The sequence below is a fragment of the Silurus aristotelis genome, assembly GCF_946808225.1.
Source record: "Silurus aristotelis genome assembly, chromosome: 12".
Classification (NCBI taxonomy): Eukaryota; Metazoa; Chordata; class Actinopteri; order Siluriformes; family Siluridae; genus Silurus; species Silurus aristotelis.
Window position 1 is genome coordinate 27,063,831 of NC_139585.1, and position 24,023 is coordinate 27,087,853.

Sequence of the window (24,023 nt, forward strand, 5' to 3'; positions counted from 1 at the left end):
AATGTGATGAAGATAGCTTTCGTCTTGTTTAAGTTTGCATTTTAAATTCACACTTAGTAGTGTGTGGGTCTGTGTGTGCATGTGTGTGCATGTATGCGTGCATGTGCTTGGCAAGCTCCACCAGCTCTCTCTCTCTCCTTATTGCATTGCTAAAAGCACAAAGAAACACAAATAATTGGACAAAGTGAGAATATTTATGCATAACTTTCTGTTCATCTACCCTTTTTATCTTCCAGAGCTGACACTGGGCCACACCCCTGCTGCTACATTCCCCATCACCAGACTCAGGCTAGTGTCTCTAGAGGTAATTCACCAGCACCAGTGTGCCAAGCCTGTGGATCACCTCAAATATGAAGAATTGAAATGCCAGATACCAATAGAAAAGAAGGAAAAGGACACCCCAGTAGCTAACACCAGAGTTTTAGGACAACTCACTTGAGGGTTAGACACACGTACTAACAAATCTACAACATTGACCTTAAAGTCTAGACAAAAACAAACTGACCAGTCAGTCTGGGGCACCAAGGTCACCAAGCTGCTCCAGTTACTGCCATGTTATTCAGTTAATCCTGTATGAAGCATGGCTTTGAATTCCTCCCATTTTTTTCAGGTAAATGTTATGGGTGGCTGCACTATTCAGATATCAGAAAAGCATCTCAGAATGCACATTAGATCTTGAGGTGGATGATCTACAACATGACCACATTAGGTTCCAATCCTGTCGACCAAGAACAAAAGTCAGAAGCCAAAGGCAAAGGCTGAACAAAAAATGAACAGTTGAAGATGAAGGTCATACAGTCATCTAACCACTATTCAGCTGTAAGAATTACAGAATGCCTCAACCCAGATTCCACCCCACGCTATATCCAATTAAGCTCATCCGCAAAACAGCTTAAATTTCACAAAAGTATTTATGTAGTTTGACAAAAGAATTTCAGTTGTATCAATCCTAATCATAGTCTTGATTGAAACTGTCTGGAAGAAACAGCAAGCCTTCAAGGACCATTTCTAACCAAAAGGTGTCTGAGACCATGATTATCATTTAAACAATACCCTATCCTGTCCTGCTGGGGGGCTGGCACCAGCAAAGGTGTCAACAACAGAGACCTCCGCCTCGATCACCCAGCCAGTTGTTTCCTCATGCATGTCCTATGTCTAATTTACATTTAAAGGATACTTTGGTCTATACTTCAAAGGGGAAGAACAATATTAAATATCTGGGCAGAGTTTGCTCTGGGTTCTTTCTGACTCCGATGAACACAAAGTACTTCATGTATTTTGTCACTGCTACGCTGTTATAAACGTCTTCATTACAATCTTCGTTGTCCTCATCATTTTTTCTTACATTGGCGAGCCACCCAGCGAGGGAAAAGGTAAAATAAGCGGGGAAAGGTAAGAAAACAGTGCTTCTATGCTTTTATTTTATTTCAGGGAACCCCCTCGTTTAAAAAAATCTAGAAAAGAAAGATTTTAAGGGCAAGAAAAATATTTAGTTTATTCAGTATAAGCAGGAGGAGTTCTTAAGCCTATTCTGTACATTTCTGTGTAAGATTCTAACGGAACTGAATCAGCCCGACGTACTGTGGCAGCAGAGTTGTATTGGAATTGTATTGTTTCTAAAGTAACTGAAGCAAAGTGCTTAAGTTTATAAGTTTCTAAAGTAATTAAAACTTTCTGTGAGAGTACTATTACAGTTTCTAACGTAAGTGAAACTGGTAGTAGTGTAAAGAGCGCGACGCACAGCGGCTCTGTAAAGTTTAAAACAGTAACCCGAAGTACTGTGGTGTGTCCGGCGCACTGTGACACTGTTTTAAACTCTTGTTTTAAGCCCGAAGTACTGTGGCTAAGTGCACTGGTTTAGGATATAACATTGTATTGTGACAGCGTAATATTTTGAACAGTTAGTTTGAATTATTTCAGAGGTTTAATCGGTACATAGACTCACGGCTATTTTTAAGCAACTACATAACATGTAGTTGGTAAAAATGCGGTAATAGTTTTGTCCAACGGACTGTGACACTGTTTTAAACACATAGTGTGGTTTTGTCTTGTATTGTGACAGTGTTGCATTTATAACTGTTTGTGTTATATTGCTAAAGTTTATTCATTGTGCACTACAACTATTGTTATGGTGAATAAGTAGACAAACGGTTCTACATAACGTGTAGTTGTAACTTTGGAGTATTTTGGAAATGGAAGAGCTGATTATTAAGTACATCGCTAAACACGGCTCACAAGGGATGTTTGATGGAATAGAGAAGGTTGGTGATAAGCCTTATGAATGGGCTGTTTCTAAATTTGAAACTTATCCTAAGATGCCTAGGAACAAACATCAAAAAATTGCAAATGCCCTTCAGGGAGTTTTTGCCTCCTATAAGGTAACCAGGAGGAAGCTAGATGAGCTTGAGTCTAAAAATAAGCAACTTCATTCTAGAGTCAGTATCGGAGACGTTTATACAAAAAATGACCAAGTCAGTGAAACAATATGGAAAGAAGAAAAGGACAGAATGCAGAAAGAGATCGCATTTCTGAAAACTAACAACAGTATGCTCAAATCATCTGTTGAATCATTGTTTAATGATTTGGAGGAATCTAATGCTGCCTGTCAGTTTCTGATAAAGAATGGCAGAATTGAGGAACATCCCAGTAAAAGGTTGGTAGACGTCAATAGTGAAAGCTCTGACTATACAGTTAGATTCCCAGTAGCACCAATTCACGTCACTACGACTCTGAGAGCTAATGATGGAGGGGAGGAGCCAATGGTCTCGACTCTGGTCAGAGGGTTTAGCCCCAATGAACTAGAAACCGTGATTAAGAATATTGGGAAATTTGATCCTGTAAAACAGGATCCCTTAGATTTTCTGAATAACCTGGAATGATATGCCGACATTTACAAATGTACGGATGGTGACACATGCATTTTGTTAACTCTTTGTTTGCCTGACACCTTGTCTGGAGCCTTAACTCAGAAAGTAAAGGACAGACATGCAAATAAGTTTGAGAGGAAACAGGCACTGCTTGAAGTGTTAGGGCTGATGTCAGTTAACTGGGATAAAATAGCTGACATTCACATGCGAGAAGGGGAGCACCCGGTGGCATTTTCTGAACGATTATTTGATGCCTTTAAAACTTTCAGTGGCAATCCTGATATTACTCAGAATTATGTTAGCTTCAAATCAGTCTTGATTAAGAAATGTGATCCCCTCACCCACTCTGCTATAGCAATGCATGTGACACATTTATCTGAATACAATGAGATTATTACTAAGATGATACAGTTTTACAGTAGTAATTCTAGTTCAAAGACGTCTCATCCTGTATCAGCACTAGATGTTGAGAAGCCAGATTTTAAGACCACGGAAGAATGTGAGCAATTGAAGCTGCATCATAAGCAAAGTAAATTCTGTTCTTTTTGCCACAAGATTGGCCACGTAGTCCACAAATGCTGGTCTTTAGGAAAGGAACGTCCACCACCCTATTTCCTTTGACGCAGACATATGCATTCTGATAACCCAGATCAGGTAACTGTGCATCTAAAAAAACTTTATGTGAACTCACAGCAGTATTCAATAAGGCTATGGGGTCTGTAGTAAAATGGTTAGCTGTCCCCTAAGAGTAAAAACTCTGTTTGCTAATGTTGCCTTGGTTAACGACTTACTGCATTTGATGCATTTCGGCCCCGGCAAAGATTTCTGTGATGTCCAAGTAATATTTAGTTTAAAGCAACTTTGAAATTAAGCTTATATTGTTAAAAATTACAGTCCTTGCAGTTGTTCCTATGGAAACATATGCTATAAGTTACACGTGTAACAAACATAGATGTAGACTAATGTGAATTTAGCTGGTGTTGAACAGTTGTTAATGTGCTCAAGGGCATTAAGGCTAATGTAGTTAAAGTTGTGAATTTAGCTGGTGTTGAACAGTTGTTAATGTGCTCAAGGGCATTAAGGCTAATGTAGTTAAAGTTTCTACTGTTGTGTATTCATTTAGATTAATTGTGATGCTGTAGTTGTTAATGCACTGTAATACAAAGTAGTTAAAAATTGTCGCATAAGACTGGATTTGGGGTAGAATTGTAGCATTTAGGCCGATCAGAGCTGTAAATGTTAACCATAATCAGTAATCATATGTTGGAGATTTAAACTACAATTTGATAATGATTTAGCTAAGTTTTGTCCTATTAGAAATTTTTTTCAAGTGACTGCTGACAAGCTAAGATAAGAGTAAAGGTCTACGCTTGTATGTCGATAGAAACCGCTGAGCTAATAGAACAATTGTTTAGTCATTAGATTGTTCAATGTGTGTGTGTTAACTATGTTGAACCAACCTCTCAAGATGGAATTGTATGGGTTATTTCTACCATAAGTAACACCAACAATGCCACAGTAAAGAATGAAGTTAACTGCTGAATTTTAACATGTAATGCTTCTCCCCACAGCATTTAGAGGTGCTACACCTTAAACTTAAGTTATGCTTTGGTAATGGGCTTTCAGCCCATTCAATATTTATTGATTGTTAATGTGCCCAGTGTTTTCAGAGGAAACTCCAGATATGCTGAGAACTTTTATGTGTGAAAAGGGGAGGGGGGCAATTCTTTCTGTTTCCCTGAGTTTTTCAGAACCACCAAACAAAGATGGCTGAACAGATGGTAGCATTGTCCTTTCCAGTGACAAGAATGATGCAAGAATACGCAGAGCTACAAACAGCACTTCCTGCTGGTTCGTTGAAGACGAGATGATATCAACAGACATCAATCGAACCAGAAGAGCAATTAGTTTGATAAAAAATATCCCAGAATTGTATTTTTCCTATTTCGGTTTAATTTGGGATGTTACTTTCAAGATCACTGTATGTATGTATGTATGTATGTATGTATGTATGTATGTATGTATGTATGTATGTATGTATATTGCTCATTATTGGCCAAATATTATATTGTATGTGTTCCATGCTAAGACGTCAGATTTCAGACAATTCTATGATCACTATGGGCCATTCCCATCGTTTTTGATTGGTTTTTTTGTTTATTAAGACTTTACTGTTTGTGTATGTAATTTTCCTATATTTGACATTGTATTATGTTCTATTGTATTTGTTTTATGTTAAGATGTCAGACTGCGTATGATTCAATATTCAATGTAGGATGCCTCTATTGGTTATGATGGTTCCTGAAGGCCTCTATTCCAAACCCAGACAAAATTTTACATATAGCCAAATATTTTATAGAGATATGTCTAATACGTTTGCTCAATTGGATGAAACAGGTGTGTCTAAGTTGATGACCCAATGATGGATAAGATTTTACATATAACAAAAATTTTAGGAGAAACCTGCGTTGTAAGCATGCCGGATGGGATGAAGCGATAACCGGTGTGCATGAGGTGAATGTTCCAATGACGGGTAAGATTCTCTTAAGGCCGAAGTAGGACAACCTAAGGCAGGGCTTCACCGCCACTGGGCACCTGCCTAAAACAGGAGGTGTAATCTGTGTAAAGGGAGTGGATTTGATGCTTCAGGGCCAAAAGCATCAAAGGGGGGACTGTAAGAATTACAGACTGCCTCAACCCAGATTCCACCCCACACTATATCAAATTAAGCTCATCCGCAAAACGGCTTAAATTTCACAAAAGTATTTATGTAGTTTGACAAAAGAATTTCAGTTGTATCAATCCTAATCATAGTCTTGATTGAATCTGTCTGGAAGAAACAGCAAGCCTTCAAGGACCATTTCTAACCAAAAGGTGTCTGAGACCATGATTATCATTTAAACAATACCCTATCCTGTCCTGCTGGGGGGCCGGCACCAACAAAGGTGTCAACAACAGAGACCTCCGCCTCGATCACCCAGCCAGTTGTTTCCTCATGCATGTCCTATGTCTAATTTACATTTAAAGGATACTCTGGTCTATACTTCAAAGGGGAAGAACAATATAAAATATCTGGGCAGAGTTTGCTCTGGGTTCTTTCTGACTCCGTTGAGCACAAAGTGCTTCATGTATTTTGTCACTGCTACGCTGTTATAAAATTCTTTATTACGATCTTCGTTGTCCTCATCATTTTTTCTTACATTTTCAGCCTTCAACTGTCTCGTACAGTGTTGGGGGTAAAGCATTACAAGTAACGTGCGTTACGTAATAATATTACTTTTCTGGAGTAACGAGTAAAGTAGCGCGTTACTTTATAAATTTACACATTAATATCTGAGTTACTTTTTTTTTAAAGTAATGCGAGTTACTTTTCAGTTAAATTATTTTGCATAAAAAAATAAATACTGAATTAAAATGAACGTAGTCACGTAGAGCCGCGGGAACAGAAGCTGGTCAGAAGCGGAGATGGCAAACCAAAGAATTACATTACTGTGATGGAAGTATTCTTTTTATTTTGAAATAGTCGAGGAAAAGGAATAATGGTTAAGTGTAGATTATGTGTTGGTGAAAAGCTCTTGTCAACTGCAAAAAATACCACTTCAAAAAAAAAAAAAAAAAAAAAAAACATTTGTGTGTGTGTGTGTGTGTGTGTATATAATGTTGCATATATGGAAATGATATTTAAGATAAACTGCCACGGTCACTGATAATAGCATGAACTTTGTAAAAGCGTTCAGAATGTTTCAAGCTGATGATGAAGAAGAGAATGATGTAGACGAGGACGAGGTCATATTTACGGAATTGCACGATGTTTTATGAGATGACAGCGAAAGGTATGTTCTCCCTCCACATCACCGGTGTGCAGCCCACACATGTCTTTTGCCCTAATATAACTGATTTCTTAATGGCAATTATCTATATTACACCTGTTACACCTGTAAGGCGTGAAAGAGATACAAGTAACGCAAAAGTAACACAAAAGTAATATAACGGGTTACTTTCTATAAAAAGTAAGTAAGTAACGTAATCAGTTACTTTTTTGGGGAGTAACTCAATATTGTAATGCATTACTTTTAAAATTAACGTTGCCCAACACTGGTCTTCAGTGGTATCAGTGAGCTTGTAATAGTTCATAATAGCCTCAGTTTCCTACACTTGGCTGACAGGAGTGGAAACCTGTTTGTGGCCTTTTGCTCTTATAGCCAATCCTCCTCAGGGTTTAATATTTTTTGCATGCTTGAGATGCTTTTTCTGCTCACCATGGTTGCAAAGATTGATTATTTTCCTTTGACTTATTTTTATTCAACACTGTGTTTTCACTTATAGAACTGTCTTTCACTATTGTTTGCCTTTCATGCCATTCTGTGCAGTCTGTAGAATTTTACCTGAAGCTCTTAAACTGTATGTCCATGATTTTATACATTGCACAGCTAGCACATAGCTAGCTTAGCTAGCACATAGCTAGCTGCTTATCTAATTAGCTGCTTAATTATGTGAGTGCCTGCCATAAAGTGTCTGTGCATGAGTTAACTGACCATCATGTGGTTCTTCACCAAACATTTAAAACATGCAGTTGTATAGAATGTCTTTGTATGCTGTACTTTGCATTTCCACCTCACTGTAAAAGATTTAGGAGACTCAAACATGTTTCAGCACAACAATGTACACCCTGTTGCACAAAATAAGCTTCATGAAGACATGATGCGGTAGGTCTAAATGTTTAAATGTGTGTATACATGCAAAAATGCAGCATGTCACATTCTTTAGTTAAATATTAGCATGAAAAAATAGCATCAGTGATGGAGGATAAAGAAGTGAAGAATAATTGTGGTATTTCATGGACAAAAAATAGTAACATCACCATTAAACAGTTACAGCAGTATTTCCAGGAATAGTGCACAGAGGGGAAATAATGACACAATGTTGCAGCTATCATTGTCACCTCACAGTTGGAGAATCTAAAGTTTAACTCAGTTCAATTGTCTTTTTCTGTCTGCCGGTCATCTCTTTACTCTCCTTCTCCCTCTCTGTTGAGGGAAACATACTCCAGATCCATGATGTTACTGAGCAATTCAAGAACTTGGAAAGAACAATGGATTTGGACTGTAATTAATATCAACAGTCTACTACAATGGTCTCAGGACCGCAGTTTGCATAAACAGTTTTGCATTTAAGCGTCCATCCCTAATCAGTACACCTCAACAATGATGAAACTGTAATGAATGGATATTCGGTGTTGAGGATGAGGATTGGTTCCCTTTCAAGTCTGGTTTCCTTCATCATGCCATCTCAGGGAGTTTTTCCTCACCACAGTCACCACTGACTTGCTCTTATTAGGGATAAAAGTACAATTATAAGGAACAAATTTATAGGCACTAAACTTACACCAATCAGGCAAAACATTATAAGCACTAAAGTGAAGAACACTGATTATCTCTTCATCATGGCACCTGTTAGTGGGTGGATATATTTATTATATGAATATTATGGCTTTAAAGTTGATTTGTTAGAAGCAGGAAAAATAGGCATGCAAGATTGAATTGAGTTTGACAAGGGACAAATTGTGATGTTTAGACGCCTGGGTCGGAGCATCTCCAAAACTGCAGCTCTTGTGGGTGTTCCCGGTCTGCAGTGGTCAGTATCTATCAAAAGTGCTCCAAGAAAGAAACAGGAAACTGGCGACAGGGTCATGGGGGGGCCGAGGGACAATGATGCACGTGGGGAGCAAAGGCTGGTTAATGTAATCCAACAGATGAGCTCCTGTATCTCAAAATGCTGAAGAAGTTAATCCTGTTCATGCTCAATGAGTCATGAGTGTTTTGGCAACAAAGGGGGACCAACACAATATTAGGCAGTTGGCCATAAAGTTATGCCTGATCATTGTATACATTGTTTTATACAACTTTATAACCACTTTATCTCTCTAATGAGATAATGTCCATTGTTTCAATGCCCATCAAAACACGTTCAAAACAGATTGGTGGGTGATTAATGGCTTGCTGCATGTTTGACCAGTTTTGTCCACTCATGAATAAAAAGAAACGACTTATTTTACAAGACGTAGTTGAGTAAAAAGATATTTGACTTTGAAATGTAATGAAGTTAAAGTCTCATCAAATGGAAATACTGAAAAAACTACTTTAGTACAGTAACGAATTACATTTACTTCATTAATGTCTGCCACTGGTGTGCATTGTGCTGTGTAACGGATAAACGTCCTATACAGGGTGTACATATTCCTACCTCCCTCAGGTTCCACTATGCCCAGCATAAAGCACTGACACACTAAGTGTAATTCTGTAATGCATTATTTGAACTAAAGAGGTGGGAGAATCTTTCAAATTAAGCTGTAATTCTGTATTTTATCAGCAGGGTCATTCAATTCTCTTCTCTCTATTGTGCTGTGTGTAAACAGTTCCTGTTAAATATTCCTGTATGATGGACCACAGTGATAAATGAAATGTCTGTTTGTATGAAGAGAGCGCAGTTATTTCAGTGTTTCTCTCTGTGTGTATGTATAATGGAAAAAAACACACAAACACAATTTGTTATGACTCCAATATTATTTTATATACTTATTTATACTCTCTCTCTCACACCCACAAATCAATATAGAAGTGATTTTACATGATCAGACTGTCAACTTATACCTGACAGATTAAAAATACATAATACATAATTTCATTTTCAGAAGGTTGCCATATTTAAACGAATCAACTTGTAACTATAAGAAATAAAATAAAAGAGATTAATGCCTGAGTACACATGGTGCAGCTTTTTAGGAGAGCAGTTGCATTTAAGGAAGAAATATTAAGATAATAAACATCTGATGAATGGATGCAATAACTCTCATGTGTAGATGTAACAAGGCAATATGACTTTCACTGTGCACAAAAAAAGTCAAAATGCATATCATTTTGTGAAACACAGTTAGCAACAGATGCATGATCAATATAAGCAGTTGCTCTAATGTTGTTATAAAAGTTAGAGCTGGAATGGCATGACACAGAAACACAGCAAAAAAACAAATCACAGGCCTCTCAGCAGATTACTCTTACAAAGGACACAATATTAAATATTAATTAAATACGACTGCAGTGACACAGGGCTTGACTGTAAAAAAGCAGAATTTTTATTTTCCTGTGAGGATCACGTTTAGCCTTCCACTACAATGCAGCTGTAATGTAATTTTATTTCATTATTAAACATAAAACAGGTTTGTTGCAATTGTTTTCTATATTTTATGCGTTCATCAATTGCACATTAGGATGTTAACAATAAAACTTGGGACGCTGTGAAAAAATGTCAATGAAACAGAATGTAAATCATCTAAATCATCTAAATCATATGTTCTTCACAATAGAACATAGAAATTATACCAAACTGAGGAAGTGTATTGAGGAAGGCTATTATGACCAAAACATTTAAAAAATATTTTTAATTTAATAGCTACAACATGTCTCGATAAAGTTCAGAACAGACTGTATATGTCTGGGAAATATCGAGACCAATTAACAGAAGTTTTGGAAAGAGGAATGCTGTCTCATTCATTCGTCTTTTTTTATCATATTTTTCATTTCAAGATGTGCCTAATGTTTTCAATTGGTAAAAGGTCTGAACTGCAGGCCAGCCAGTTCATCACCCAGACTCTTCTGGAAAGCAGTATGTGATTTAGCACTGTCTTGGTGAAATATACAAGGCCTTGCCCAAAGATTATGTCTTGATTGATATACATGTTGCTCTAAAACCTGTACATACTGTTCAGCATTGATGGAGGTTTCCAGATGTGCAACTTGCCCAATTGCAGAGGCACTAATGCACTCCCATACCTTTAGATATGCAGGCTTTTTAATTGACCACTGATAATAAGTCAGATGGTCCTTCTCTTCAGTCCAAAGGACAAAAAGATTTCCAAATTTCAATATTGGTTTATGAAATGTACATACAGTGGGTACGGAAAGTATTCAGACCCCCTTAAATTTTTCACTCTTTTTTATTTTGCAACCATTTGCTAAAATCATTTAAGTTCATTTATTTTCCTCATTAATGTACACATAGCACCCTATATTGACAGAAAAACACAGAATTGTTGACACTGTTGCAGATTTATTAAAAAAGAAAAACTAAAATATCACATGGTCCTAAGTATTCAGACCCTTTGCTCAGTATTTAGTAGAAGCCCCCTTTTGATCTAATACAGCCAGGAGTCTTTTTGGGAAAGATGCAACAAGTCTTTCACACCTGGATTTGGGGATCCTCTGCCATTCCTCCTTGCAGGTCCTCTCCAGTTCTGTCAGGTTGGACGGTAAACGTTGGTGGACAGCTATTTTTAGGTCTCTCCAGAGATGCTCAATTGGGTTTAAGTCAGGGCTCTGGCTGGGCCATTCAAGAACAGTCACAGAGTTGTTGTGAAGCCACTCCATCGTTATTTTAGCTGTGTGCTTAGGGTCATTGTCTTGTTGGAAGGTAAACCTTCAGCCCAGTCTGAGGTCCAAAGCACTCTGGAGAAGGTTTTCGTCCAGGATATCCCTGTGCTTGGCCGCATTATCTTTCCCTTGATTGCAACCAGTCGTCCTGTCCCTGCAGCTGAAAAACACCCCTACAGCATGATGCTGCCACCACCATGCTTCATTGTTGAGACTGTACTGGACAGGTGATGAGAAGTGCCTGGTTTTCTCCACACATACCGCTTAGAATTAAGGCCAAAAAGTTCTATCTTGGTCTCATCAGACCAGAGAATCTTATTTCTCACCAGCTTGGAGAACTCCATGTGGGCTTTCATGTGTCTTACACTGAGGAGAGGCTTCCGTCGGGCCACTCTGCCATAAAGCCCAGACTGGTGGAGGGCTGCAGTGATGGTTGACTTTCTACAACTTTCTCCCATCTCCCGACTGCATCTCTGGAGCTCAGCCACAGTGATCTTTGGGTTCTTCTTTACCTCTCTCACCAAGGCTCTTCTCCCCCGATAGCTCAGTTTGGCCGGTCGGCCAGCTCTAGGAATGGTTCTGGTCGTCCCAAACGTCTTCCATTTGAGGATTATGGAGGCCACTGTGCTCTTAGGAACCTTAAGTGCAGCAAAATTTTTTTTGGAACCTTGGCCAGATCTGTGCCTTGCCACAATTCTGTCTCTGAGCTCTTCAGGCAGTTCCTTTGACCTTAATGATTTTCATTTGCTCTGACATGCATTGTGATCTGTAAGGTCTTATATAAACAGGTGTGTGGCTTTCCTAATCAAGTCCAATCAGTATAATCAAAAATTTCTGGACTCAAATGAAGGTGTAGAACCATCTCAAGGATGATCAGAAGAAATGGAGAGCACCTGAGTTAAATATATGAGTGTCACAGCAAAGGGTCTGAATACTTAGGACCATGTGATATTTCAGTTTTTCTTTTTTAATAAATCTGCAAAAAGGTCAACAATTCTGTGTTTTTCTGTCAGTATGGGGTGCTATGTGTACATTCATGAGGAAAATAAATGAACTTAAATGATTTTAGCAAATGGCTGCAATATAACAAAAAGTGAAAAATTTAAGGGGGTCTGAATACTTTCCGTACCCACTGTATAATTGCATTTTGTTTTTACTTACATTTTACAGTCATTTTACATTGGGGTGTATAGCAGATATATAGCAGATTTGGGGTGTATAGCAGATTTCCTTTTTTATAGGATTGTACATGTTTAAAGCCAAAAACCCACACTACTGGCAACAAATATTATGTATTCTGTAAACAATACACAGTCAACTTAAGCTAGATGTCTGTCTCCTGGAAAGTTCAAAGAACAGTACTAGTGTAAATCATGGTGTTGGAAATATTGTTTATTACACTAGTAAAAATCCAGAAACCAGGGGTAAAAAAAAAAAAAAAAGATTTTTTGCTAATGACTACCTCTGTAGAATGTCCCAAAAATCTTTGCACTTCACTGTAAATACATCCCATAGAGATAGTTGCTTTTTTCCAAAAGCAGTTTTGCCAATACATGCTATTCATGGTGAAAATAATACGTCATGACAAATACCATATGCCTCATACCGACTATATAAAGTGAAGCAATGTTGTAAACAAGAATGCACTAAAATGTCACTAAAACAACATGAGACTGATAAACTCCCACAATATTAAAATTTACTTCAAGTTTTCCAAGTGTACAAATTTTTCCCACCACTCATTTTTCATTGCTGTTTCAGCTTTAAGGAGAAAAGGATGTCATTTTAAAATATGTTGTGCTTTTGTTGTCATCTGCAGTGATTGTTTGTTGCTTTCTTTTTACTAATGGCTGCAGTTAACCATGCTGATTTGAAGGGAAGGAACCGTAGTTAAGAAGACTTATGCCGGTTTTACACTGTGTGATTTTAAATAGTCCTTTGCAATTGTCTCCTGTCAGTCTGTATGAACATGATCCCCATGTCACACTGTAGAATGTCAGCTGTCCATAATGTCAGACTGTACAACAGTCAAAAACTGACGCACAAGAAATAGACTTGTCAAATTGTATTTTTTTGAAAAGGACCCGTGACATGACCTGACCCACGTTTTCTCACTAATAGTGGCAAGCAGCAAACCAAAATAATCTATAGCATTTATTTAGTTTAATGACAATTAAATGATAATAGAAACAGACATTTTCCCTGAAGTGGTTTGAAGTTGTCGCGTTAATTGCGTCATAGGATTTAGCACTACTATTGGTTCTTGGTTTGACGGTCGTCATAGGAGAAGACACTGCACACTGCAGAAAAGAGACTGAAATCTTTTGACACTGCCAAAAGTGCCATTAATGGAATGTCAGTGAAGATGTCAAACCAGCAATCAAAGATGACAGATTTTAGGCTCGGATTATAGAAATATTCTTTAACTTTGTCTCAGACGTCCAAATCGTGGCCAACATCGCACAGTGTGCACCTGGCTAAAGTTTGAGATTTAAAAATGACGGAGATACTGATTGGCGTTTGGAAATTTGTGAGATTTGTGTGTAGAACTGTACAATTTAGAATATGCATTTACATGTCACATGTACTTTACTGCACAGTACAATTCTTTTTTTGAATACCCCAGCGATGTTAGAAAGCTGGGGTAAGAGTTCAGAGACAGCCATGATACAGTGCCCCTAGATCACAGAGGGTTAAGGGTCTTGCTTGAGGGCCCAAGAGCAGCAGATTGGAAATACTGAGCCTTGAAACACTAACCTTCCAATTAGTTACCCAGAAAGTTTGGTGGGTTCCACCACCAGTATCGCCAAGCTGCTACTGATGGGCCATTAAGCAAGACCCTTAACCCTCTCTGCTACAAGGTTGCTGTACCATGACTGACCCTGCGCTCTGATCCAAGTTACCTAACAAGTTGGTATATGCAAAGAATTTCAATGTGCTGTATGTATGTAATAAGTCAAAGTTCTTTTTCTGTCTGTCTGTCTGTGTGTCTTTCTTTCTTTCTTTCTTTCTTTCTTTCTTTCTTTCTTTCTTTCTTTCTTTCTTTCTTTCTTGACTTTCTTCAGTGTAAGACATCGATCACATATAAAGTGATGAATTTTAAAGGAGTGGAATTCAGAGGAGCCTCTGGTGCTGCAGCAGCTTTACAGACATCAGTCCAAATCAAAGCAGTTATTACTCTCAATGAAAGAAGACAATTTAGACTTTTAATGAACAAACACCTTCATACTGTGGCTGTAAAACAATGGATTAACTGCAATAAGAAAAGCACAGCCTCGCACAGCCTCCTATTCAAGTGACATTCAAGTATTTAGTTATCCATTAGGTAATCATTATCAAGTGTAATAATATGATCAAGTTTCAATGAATAAAAAAGAAACAATAATAAAAATGAGGAGCAAAAAAACTCCAAGGCATCATCCAATTCATCCCTGATTCTGATAAGAAGAATAACCCTTTTTTAGAAGGCCAGTAAAGTCAATAAAAATAGAAAAAAATCATTATCCCAGACCAACATCCAGTGACATCATCACAATAAAGCCAAGTATGGATGTCCAGGAAGCCAGCTTCCCATTGCCACTGAAAAACAGAACAAAGAACAATCAACAGCTTAATTTGTGAGCAGCTAATCCACCTCAGTGAGTCGCTCTGAAGCAGGCATGCTAACAGACGTGGCTTTCAGTTTAGTGTCTTGAAAGTTCTCAGTCATTGCAGTCATTCATCAGCTTCAAGCTCAACAACGTATGTAACACTTACATGAGAAACTCTTTTTGGACTATTTTTCACAATATTCAGGTCCATCTAAATAGAAGCCTTACACACGTCCCTCAAATGTTTTCCAAAACGCTTCAAAATGAAAAGCTAAATAATTATACAGGAGATTGTTGTGTTTAATAAAATCACTAGTAGACACTGTTTTCTTAAAAATTTTTTTAGTTTGTGGCGTCCTCATGCTGAATAACCAGTACTTAGTTACAAGCAGCACTTAGACGCTATAAAAATCAGTTCAGAATAAGCACCTGACTTGTGCTTCAGGTATGATGTCATCAACAACAACATAGACCATGGCTCCTGCAGCAAAGGCCAGTGCATAGGGTAGCAACGGCTCCACCAGCACCACGGCAACGGCCCCTAGCAACCCTGCCACCGGCTCCACCATCCCACTGAGCTGTCCATACCTGAGAATATACACACACACACACACACACACACACACACACACACACACACACACACACACACACACACATTTTTACATTTATTATTTATTAAAATGAACATGTTACAATGTTCTATAAATTTCAAGATTCAGGATTCAAGATTTTATTTGTCACAAACAAATATTCGGTTATATAAAGAATACAAATTACAAATAAGAATATCATTAAAGTTGATTTATTTTAGCCATATAATACAAAAAGTGAAACTCGTATATTATATAGATTCATCACACACAGACTGATATATGTCAAGTGTTTATTTTTTTACATTTTAATGATTATGGCTTAAAGCTATAAAAAAAAAAAAAAAAACATTTATCTCAGAAAACTACAATTTTGTGAAAAAGTTTAAGGTCAAAAAGGTTCAGGCTCCACAATCATGGGGGAAGACTGCTGACATGACAGTTGTCCAGAAGACGATCATTGACACCCTGCACAAGGAGGGTAAGACACAAAAGGTCATCACTAAAGAAGCTGCTGTTCACAGAGTGCAGTAGCCAAAGGTGAAATGAAGCCCATTCAAGAATTTGGGGGAGATTCACAAAGAGTGGACTGCAGCTGGAGTCAGTGCTTGAAGAGCCTCGACGCACAGGCGTATTCATGGGCTACAACTGACGCATTCCTTGTGTCAAGCCACTCCTGTACCAGAGACAATGACAGAGGTGTCTTACCTGGGCAAAGGACAAACAGGACTGGACTGTTGCTTAGTGGGCCAAAGTCGTCTTTTCAGATGAAAGGAAAGAAAATTTTGCATTACATTTGGAAATCAAGGTCCCAGAGTCTGGAGGAAGAGAGAAGACCCACAGAATCCTAGTTGCTTGAGGTCCAGTGTAAAGTTTGCACAGTCAGTGCTGGTTTGGGGAGTAATGTCATCTGCTGGTGTTGGTCCACTGTGTTTTATCAGGTCCAAGGTCAGCACAGACGTCTACCAGGAAGTTTTAGAGCACTTCATGCTTCCCTCTGCTGACCAGCTTTATGGAGAGAATTATTTTATTTTCCAGGAGGATTTAACACCTGCCCACACTACTTTTAAATTCTGATAAGACGGAGATTTTGCTCATCGGCCCAAAAACTAGTATACAGAAGCTCCAGCATATCAAACTGCATTTAGACGGATGTTCTGTAACCACTAGTTCAACAGTAAAAGACCTAGGAGTTATTTTAGACAGCAACTTATCTTTTAAAAATCATATCAACCAAGTTACAAAAACAGCCTTCTTTCACCTTAGAAATATTTCTAAGCTAAGAAATATGTTATCTATATCTGATGCAGAGAAGCTCATCCATGCATTCATGACCTCCAGAATAGACTATTGTAATGCATTACTAGGTGGATGTCCTGCATCATTAATAAACAAGCTTCAGCTAGTTCAGAATGCAGCAGCAAGAGTTCTTACTAGGTCAAGAAAATACGATCATATAACCCCAATCTTATCGTCCCTACATTGGCTTCCTGTTAAGTTTCTATTCGACTACAAACTACTGCTACTCACTTATAAAGCACTGAATGGTTTGGCTCCCATGTATCTCTCCAGGCTTTTAACACGCTACAGTCCGTCACGCTCCCTGAGATCTCAAAACTCTGGGCTTCTAGTAGTTCCTAGAATAGCAAAGTCCACTAAAGGCGGTAGAGCATTTTCACATTTAGCTCCTAAACGCTATGACCGTAAAATCTGAATGATCTGAATGTTTTATGGCCGTGTTCTGTTGGTATTGGCCTGTCACATAATTTGTTGATGTAATAAACAGAGATGCATGTGCTGCCTATGCTTGAGTTAAAGTGCCAAAATAACCGATCAGTTAAAGCAAAATTCACCTTTCCGCATCAGAAAAATCATGTTGAAACAAAAAATATCCGACTTTTTTAAACAGAGCGCTCCACAGAAAACTGCGTTATCGTTTGCAGTGTCTCATGCATGTGAACTTCGGACGAAAAATAATGGTTCCTACTTTAAGTGAACTTCAGATCGCTGGCCATGCTGTAAAAAGATGGCAAAAAAGACAACAGGATGAAGTGTTTTAAAATTTTTTAAAGTTCATTTTTAGGTGGCAATAAAAAATTATAATTTGGTGCCTGTTGTTGGTGCCTGTTGACAACAACAAACTAAAAACAGTAACAGTGACAATGTAAGATGTGTGCAAACGCAGAATGAACTTGAGTATGATTGTAAAGCAGAACTGAGCATAAGAGGCTTATGGGAGAAGTTTGATGGGCATGCTCGCACTAAGAAGTCTGATAGCTTGTAGGAAGAAGATCCTCCTAAGCCTCTCAGATTTGGCCATCAGACAGAAGAACTTGCCTGTGGAATGAACAACTTTATGTGTTATCCGCATAACACATTTATGTGGATTTGTGCACAAACAGCTTCTCAAATCAGACTCTCATGAATGTCTCATTCAGCCTGCAACACATACAATTTTACATTACACTGTGGTTTTATAGGCTTTACATTTACATTTGCGGAACCCAGCCATTAGGGGGGCACAAGCCAGTGTACTCTTAGTGCCGGTCCCAAGCCTGGGTAAATGGGGAGGGTTGCGTTAGGAAGGGCATCCAGCGTAAAACATGTGCCAAATCAAATATGCGGATCACAAATGAGAATTTCATACCAGATCGGTCGAGGCCCGGGTTAACAACGACCGCCACAGGTATCGTTAGCCGACAGGGTACCGGTGAAAATTGGGCTACTGTTGGCCGAAGGAGGAGAAGGAGAGGAGGAGAGCATCTACAGAGACGGCAGGAAAAGGAGCAGTGTAGGAGAGTAGAGGTTCTGGTTGGTACTTTAAATGTTGGTACTATGACGGGTAAAGGGAGAGAGATAGCTGATATGATGGAGAGGAGAAAGGTAGATGTGTTGTGTGTTCAGGAGACCAAGTGGAAAGGGAGTAAGGCCAGGAACATTGGAGGTGGGTTTAAACTGTTTTATCATGGTGTGGATGGGAAGAGAAATGGTGTAGGGGTGATTCTGAAGGAAGCGTACAGTAAGAGTGTAGTGGAAGTGAAGAGAGTTTCTGATAGGGTGATGATAGTGAAGGTGGAAGTTGAAGGGATGATGATAAATGTCATCAGTGCCTATGCTCCACAAGTTGGCTGTGAGATGGAGGAGAAAGAAAGATTCTGGAGTGAATTAAATGAAGTGGTAAATGGTGTACCTAGGAAAGAACGATTGGTGATTGGGGCAGACTTTAATGGGCATGTAGGTGAAGGGAACAGAGGTGATGAGGAGGTGATGGGTAGGTATGGTTTTAAGGAGAGGAATGTGGAAGGGCAGATGGTGGTAGATTTTGCTAAAAGGATGGAAATGGCAGTGGTGAACACGTATTTTAAGAAGAAGGAGGATCATAGGGTGACGTATAAGAGTGGAGGAAGGTGCACACAGGTGGATTATCTTCTGTGTAGGAGATGCAACCTGAAGGAGATTGGAGACTGTAAGGTGTTGGCGGGGGACAGTGTAGCTAGACAGCATCGGATGGTGGTCTGTAGGATGGTTTTGGAGGCGAAGAAGAAGAGAAGGAAAGTAAGGTTTGAAAGAAGAATAAGATGGTGGAAACTGAAGGAGGAAGAGTGTAGTGTGAGGGGAAGAGGTCAGACAGGGGCTTGGTGGTGGTGAAGAGGTGCCGGATGATTGGGCAACTACTGCAGGAGTGATGAGGGAGGCAGCTAGAAAAGTACTTGGTGTGACATCTGGAAATAGAAAGCAAGACAAGGAGACGTGGTGGTGGAATGAGGAAGTGCAGGAGAGCATTAGGGGAAAGAGGTTGGCAAAACAGAAGTGGGATCGACAGAGTGATAAGAAAAGTAGGCAGGAGTACAAGGAGATGCGGAAGCAGGTAAAAAGGGATGTGGTGAAAGCCAAGGAAAAGGCATATGAGGAACTGTATAAAAGGTTGGACACTAAGGAAGGAGAAAAGGATTTATACCGATTGGCCAAGCAGAGGGACCGAGCTGGGAAGGATGTACTGCAAGTTAGAGCAATAAAGGATGGAGAGGGAAATGTGTTGACTAGTGAGGAGAGTGTGTTGAGAAGATGGAGGGAGTATTTTGAGCAGCTGATGAATGAGGAAAATCAGAGAGAGAGAAGGTTGGAGGATGTGGAGTTGGTGAAACAGGATGTAGATAGGATTAGTAAGGAGGAAGTGAGAGCAGCAATTAAGAGGATGAAGAATGGAAAGTCGGTTGGACCAGATGACATACCGGTAGAAGCGTGGAGATGTTTAGGAGAGATGGCAGTGGAGTTTTTAACCAGATTGTTTAACAGGATTCTGGAAGGGGAGAGGATGCCTGAGGAATGGAGAAGGAGTGTGCTGGTACCGATCTTTAAGCATAAGTGAGATGTGCAGACCTGCAGTAACTACAGGGGAATTAAGTTGATCAGTCACACCATGAAGTTATGGGAAAGAGTAGTGGAAGCCAGGCTGAGAGAAGAGGTGACCATCTGTGAGCAACAGTATGGTTTCATGCCGAGGAAGAGCACCACAGATGCCTTATTTGCTTTGAGGATGTTGATGGAGAAGTATAGAGAAGGACAGAAGGAGCTGCATTGTGTATTTGTGGATTTAGAGAAAGCGTACGACAGGGTGCCGAGAGAGGAGTTGTGGTATTGTATGAGGAAGTCAGGTGTGTCAGAGAAGTATGTGAGGGTGGTGCAGGACATGTATGAGGACAGTGTGACGGCAGTAAAGTGTGCAGTAGGTACGACAGACTGGTTCAGGGTGAAGGTTGGACTGCATCAAGGATCGGCCCTGAGCCCTTTCCTGTTTGCAGTGGTGATGGACAGGTTGACGGACGAGGTCAGACAGGAGTCTCCCTGGACTATGATGTTTGCAGATTATATTGTGATTTGTGGTGAGAGTAGAGAGCAGGTTGAGAAGAGCCTGGAGAGGTGGAGATATGCGCAGGAGAGAAGGGGAATGAAAGTCAGTAGGAGTAAGACAGAGTACATGTGTGCGAATGAGAGGGAGGGCAGTGGAGTGATGCGGTTGCAGGGTGAAGAGGTGAAGAAGGTGGAGGAGTTCAGGTACCTGGGGTCAACAGTGCAAAGTAATGGAGAGTGTGTTAGGGAAGTAAAGAAAAGAGTGCAGGCAGGGTGGAGTTGGTGGAGAAGAGTGACAGGAGTGATTTTTGATAGAAGAGTATCTGCAAGAATGAAAGGGAAAGTTTATAGGACTGTGGTGAGACCTGCGATGTTGTATGGATTAGAGACAGTGGCATTGAGTAAAAGACAGGAGGTGGAGCTGGGGGTAGCAGAGCTGAAGATGTTGAGGTTTTCGTTGGGAGTGACGAGGATGGACAAGATTAGAAATGAGTTTATTAGAGGGACAGCACATGTAGGATGTTTTGGTGACAAGGTGAGGGAGGCGAGATTGAGATGGTTTGGACATGTGCAGAGAAGGGACATGAATTATATTGGTAGAAAAATGCTGAAGATGGAGCCACCAGGTAGGAGGAAAAGAGGAAGGCCAAGGAGGAGGTTCATGGATGTGGTGAGGGAAGACATGCAGGTAGTTGGTGTAAAAAAGGGCAGATATAGAGGACAGGGTGGTATGGAGACGGATGATCGGCTGTGGCGACCCCTAATGGGAGCAGCCGAAAGAAGAAGAAGACATTTACATTTGCGGCATTTAGCAGACGCCCTTATCCAGAGCGACGTACAAAAGTGCTTTGAGTCTCTAGCAACGAATAAATCTACACTGGTACACAAGATTACAAACTTAATATAAATATAACTCTTGAATTCTACAAAGCAAACTTGGAAAGTGCTAATTTAGGTGTTTAGGGAAAAGGAAGGTTTTCAATCATTTCTTGAAGATAGTCAGGGACTCTGCTGTACGGACATCTAGGAGAAGTTCATTTATCCACCTCGGTGCCAGAACAGAGAAGAGCGTTGAAGTGTACTTACCTCTCATTCTGAGAGAAGGTAGTACCAGTCGAGCAGTGCTGGAGGATCTTAGACAGCGTTTTTTTTGGCCTTGTAGGCAAGCATCAGTGTTTTAATTCTGATACGTGCAGCTACTGGAAGCCAGTGGACAGACTTGGGCAGATTGAACACAAGTCCTGCAGCTGCGTTTTGGATCATTTGCAGTTGACGAATAGCGTTCAGGGGAAGACCTGCCAGCAGAGAGCTGCAGTAGTCGAGTCTTGAAATGACAAGAGACTGAACAAGCACCTGGGCAGCCTGTGTGGACAGAAATGGTCGAACCCTTCGGATGCTGTAGAGAAGAAATCGACAGGAACGAGCCACATTCGCGACAGGTGGGAAGAAGGACATTTGATTGTCCATTGCTACCCCAAGGTTATGAGCAGTGGCTGAGGTGGAGAGCAGAGAGGCATGAAGTGTTTTTCAGAGATCTTGACCTGGAGATAAATCACCTGGGATGACCAGTATTTCTGTTTTGCTGGGGTTGAGTTTTAGTAAAAAGGCCCCAAGTAAAACAGATCTCAAATGATCTCTGAAAATTAATGCAGATGCCCAAAACATAAGAGATGATTATAAAATGATTATTTTGTAACCTGGATCACTGTTTAGCCTGTAACATTTAGTTATTTAAAAATGGATAAAAATAGCACAGTGTCATGTACCAGAAAGACAACAGTGCATCGATTAAGCCTGAGCTGTGTTACTGCCTCTGAATAAAGATGAGTGATGAATTCCAGGCTGTATCAGAAAAATGTACAGCAGAATATTTAAACATCTGTTTATAATCTAGAACTGACAAAAGGTTGGGTCAAAAAAAATGACCATACTCGAAAACATACCCTCTGTAAAACAGGACCGATTGTGTTATTTATACTGCACACCAAAGGCCCAGAAATGCAGCTTTCATTTATTAATATTTACATCTTAGGACAACAACTTAGACCATGGTACCTGGCAACCAGCTAACAATTCAGTTTTACAGTCCACCCCAACACACTAATTCACAGCTCTTTTCTCAATCAGTGGTCTGGGTGCCTCCAGCACACATTAACTGTATACACCCACAGGCCACTTTCTTGCACTGCTACTACAGATTTGACTGAGAATTAATTAGTCCAAACTTGTGTTTCAGGTCATATTCAGTGAATATATTACTTTTATTTAGGTAATATAAATTAAGCAGTAAATTTCATTCCTTGTATAAATCTAAATTCAGATCAAAAACTTTTATTTAAAACTGAGGGATTTTGTGGACCTTAATTTGTACAAATTAAAAAAAGTGTTAAAATGTCAGAACACACAGGAACTCCAGGAAAAGGCAGCGTGAGAATGTAACGGTTCACTCACCAGAAGGCTCGCCATGTGGACAATCCAGAGGCTCTCAGCGGCAGACTCACTGCAAGGCCTTCTGGAAAATTCTGGATGCCTATGCCAATAGCCAGGTTTCTGTACACAGACAATTATTTTATAGTTATAATATGCACACATTAAATACGTGTTTAAATGGAACACATTAAAATTTTTGGTTTTATTCCTAGACTCAAGACTCCATTGGCTATAAGATCTTTTGAGCATGAGGATGGTTGAGCCTGTACTAGACTTCATTTTACAGATTTATTTGTTTGGCCTGCACTTGAAAAAGATCAAGAAATGTTGCTTGTTATAAGAGAGGCTGCTTAGACCCCCGTACTCATTTCTACACTCTTTAATTCCCTACGTTCAAAGCCATTCCTGGCTCGCTATCCAGATCCTGCCCCTGAGAAAAGAAAGGCTAATGACAGCCAGTCAGGGAAAGGCTAACAGCAGACGAGGACTGTGGGAAGGAGAGAAGAGGTGCAGAGAAGGTGTTGGGAGTGAGACAGATGCAGAGTGCAGATGAAGTTCAGGGTTAGCACAAGACAGAGACTGTAACTGGTACTGGTACTGGTGAGAATAATGCTGCATTTAGTTTACCTTGGAAGTGGGAAATAAGAACTTCATGTCATTTATGACCTTTTTGCATTTAAGCTTAAAAAGAAAAAAAAAAAGAAAAACATGGAGGACTCCATGTTCAACTAGCCAGCTTGATGACTGATTAGATTCAACTTTATTATCATTGTGCAAAGTGCATGTACAGATCCAATAAAATGTAGTTAGCATCTAACCAGAAGTGACCAAGTGGCCTATTTACAATAAAAAGCAATATGTTAAATGATGCTATGGGTCCATATGTAGAGGGGTGAGAGTGATAAATGTACAGAAGGTGAAGTAGGTGATAAGAAATGGTATAATAAGTAATATACAGTATAATGTACATAAGCATAAGTACAGTGATGTTTATTTACCAATTTAAAAGAATGAACTGTACAGTATACACAGTACTTCAGATTCTGCAAGATAATATATTGATTTATTTTATTGACTACTTACTTATGCATATAAAGTAAAACTCATTTGAAGTGCAGAAATGCCATTATGATTGCTGTTCATGTTGTGAGCAGTGAAATGATTTAATGTCTCATGCTGAATTTAGGTTTGAGTAGACCGTCCGAGTTCTTGTGTAAGAAAATTAACAGTTTCTTTGGTGTTTAATATTCAGAGGTCAAAATTGTC

At 39.4% G+C, this 24,023-nt stretch overlaps 1 protein-coding gene and 1 long non-coding RNA gene across 4 annotated transcripts in view; one reads left to right on the forward strand and one right to left on the reverse strand.

The window, feature by feature from the left end:
* The first annotated feature begins 12,579 nt into the window (after positions 1–12,579).
* On the forward strand, positions 12,580–13,603 carry LOC310734801. The gene is made up of 2 exons (XR_014536143.1): positions 12,580–12,924; positions 12,966–13,603. It is a non-coding gene; the product is annotated as an uncharacterized lncRNA (long non-coding RNA).
* Positions 13,604–14,477: 874 nt separating this feature from the next.
* Positions 14,478–24,023, reverse strand: part of slc39a11 (solute carrier family 39, member 11) — a 121,043-nt gene continuing 111,497 nt past the window's right edge. For all 3 annotated transcript variants that reach the window (XM_083557173.1, XM_083557171.1, XM_083557172.1), the window contains exons 8-10: positions 22,779–22,877; positions 15,313–15,471; positions 14,478–14,872 (exon numbers count right to left, since the gene is read on the reverse strand). In XM_083557173.1, coding sequence (XP_083413299.1) covers positions 14,794–14,872; positions 15,313–15,471; positions 22,779–22,877 — 337 coding nt within the window. In that variant the 3' untranslated portion in view covers positions 14,478–14,793. The remainder of the gene's footprint in view (positions 14,873–15,312; positions 15,472–22,778; positions 22,878–24,023) is intronic.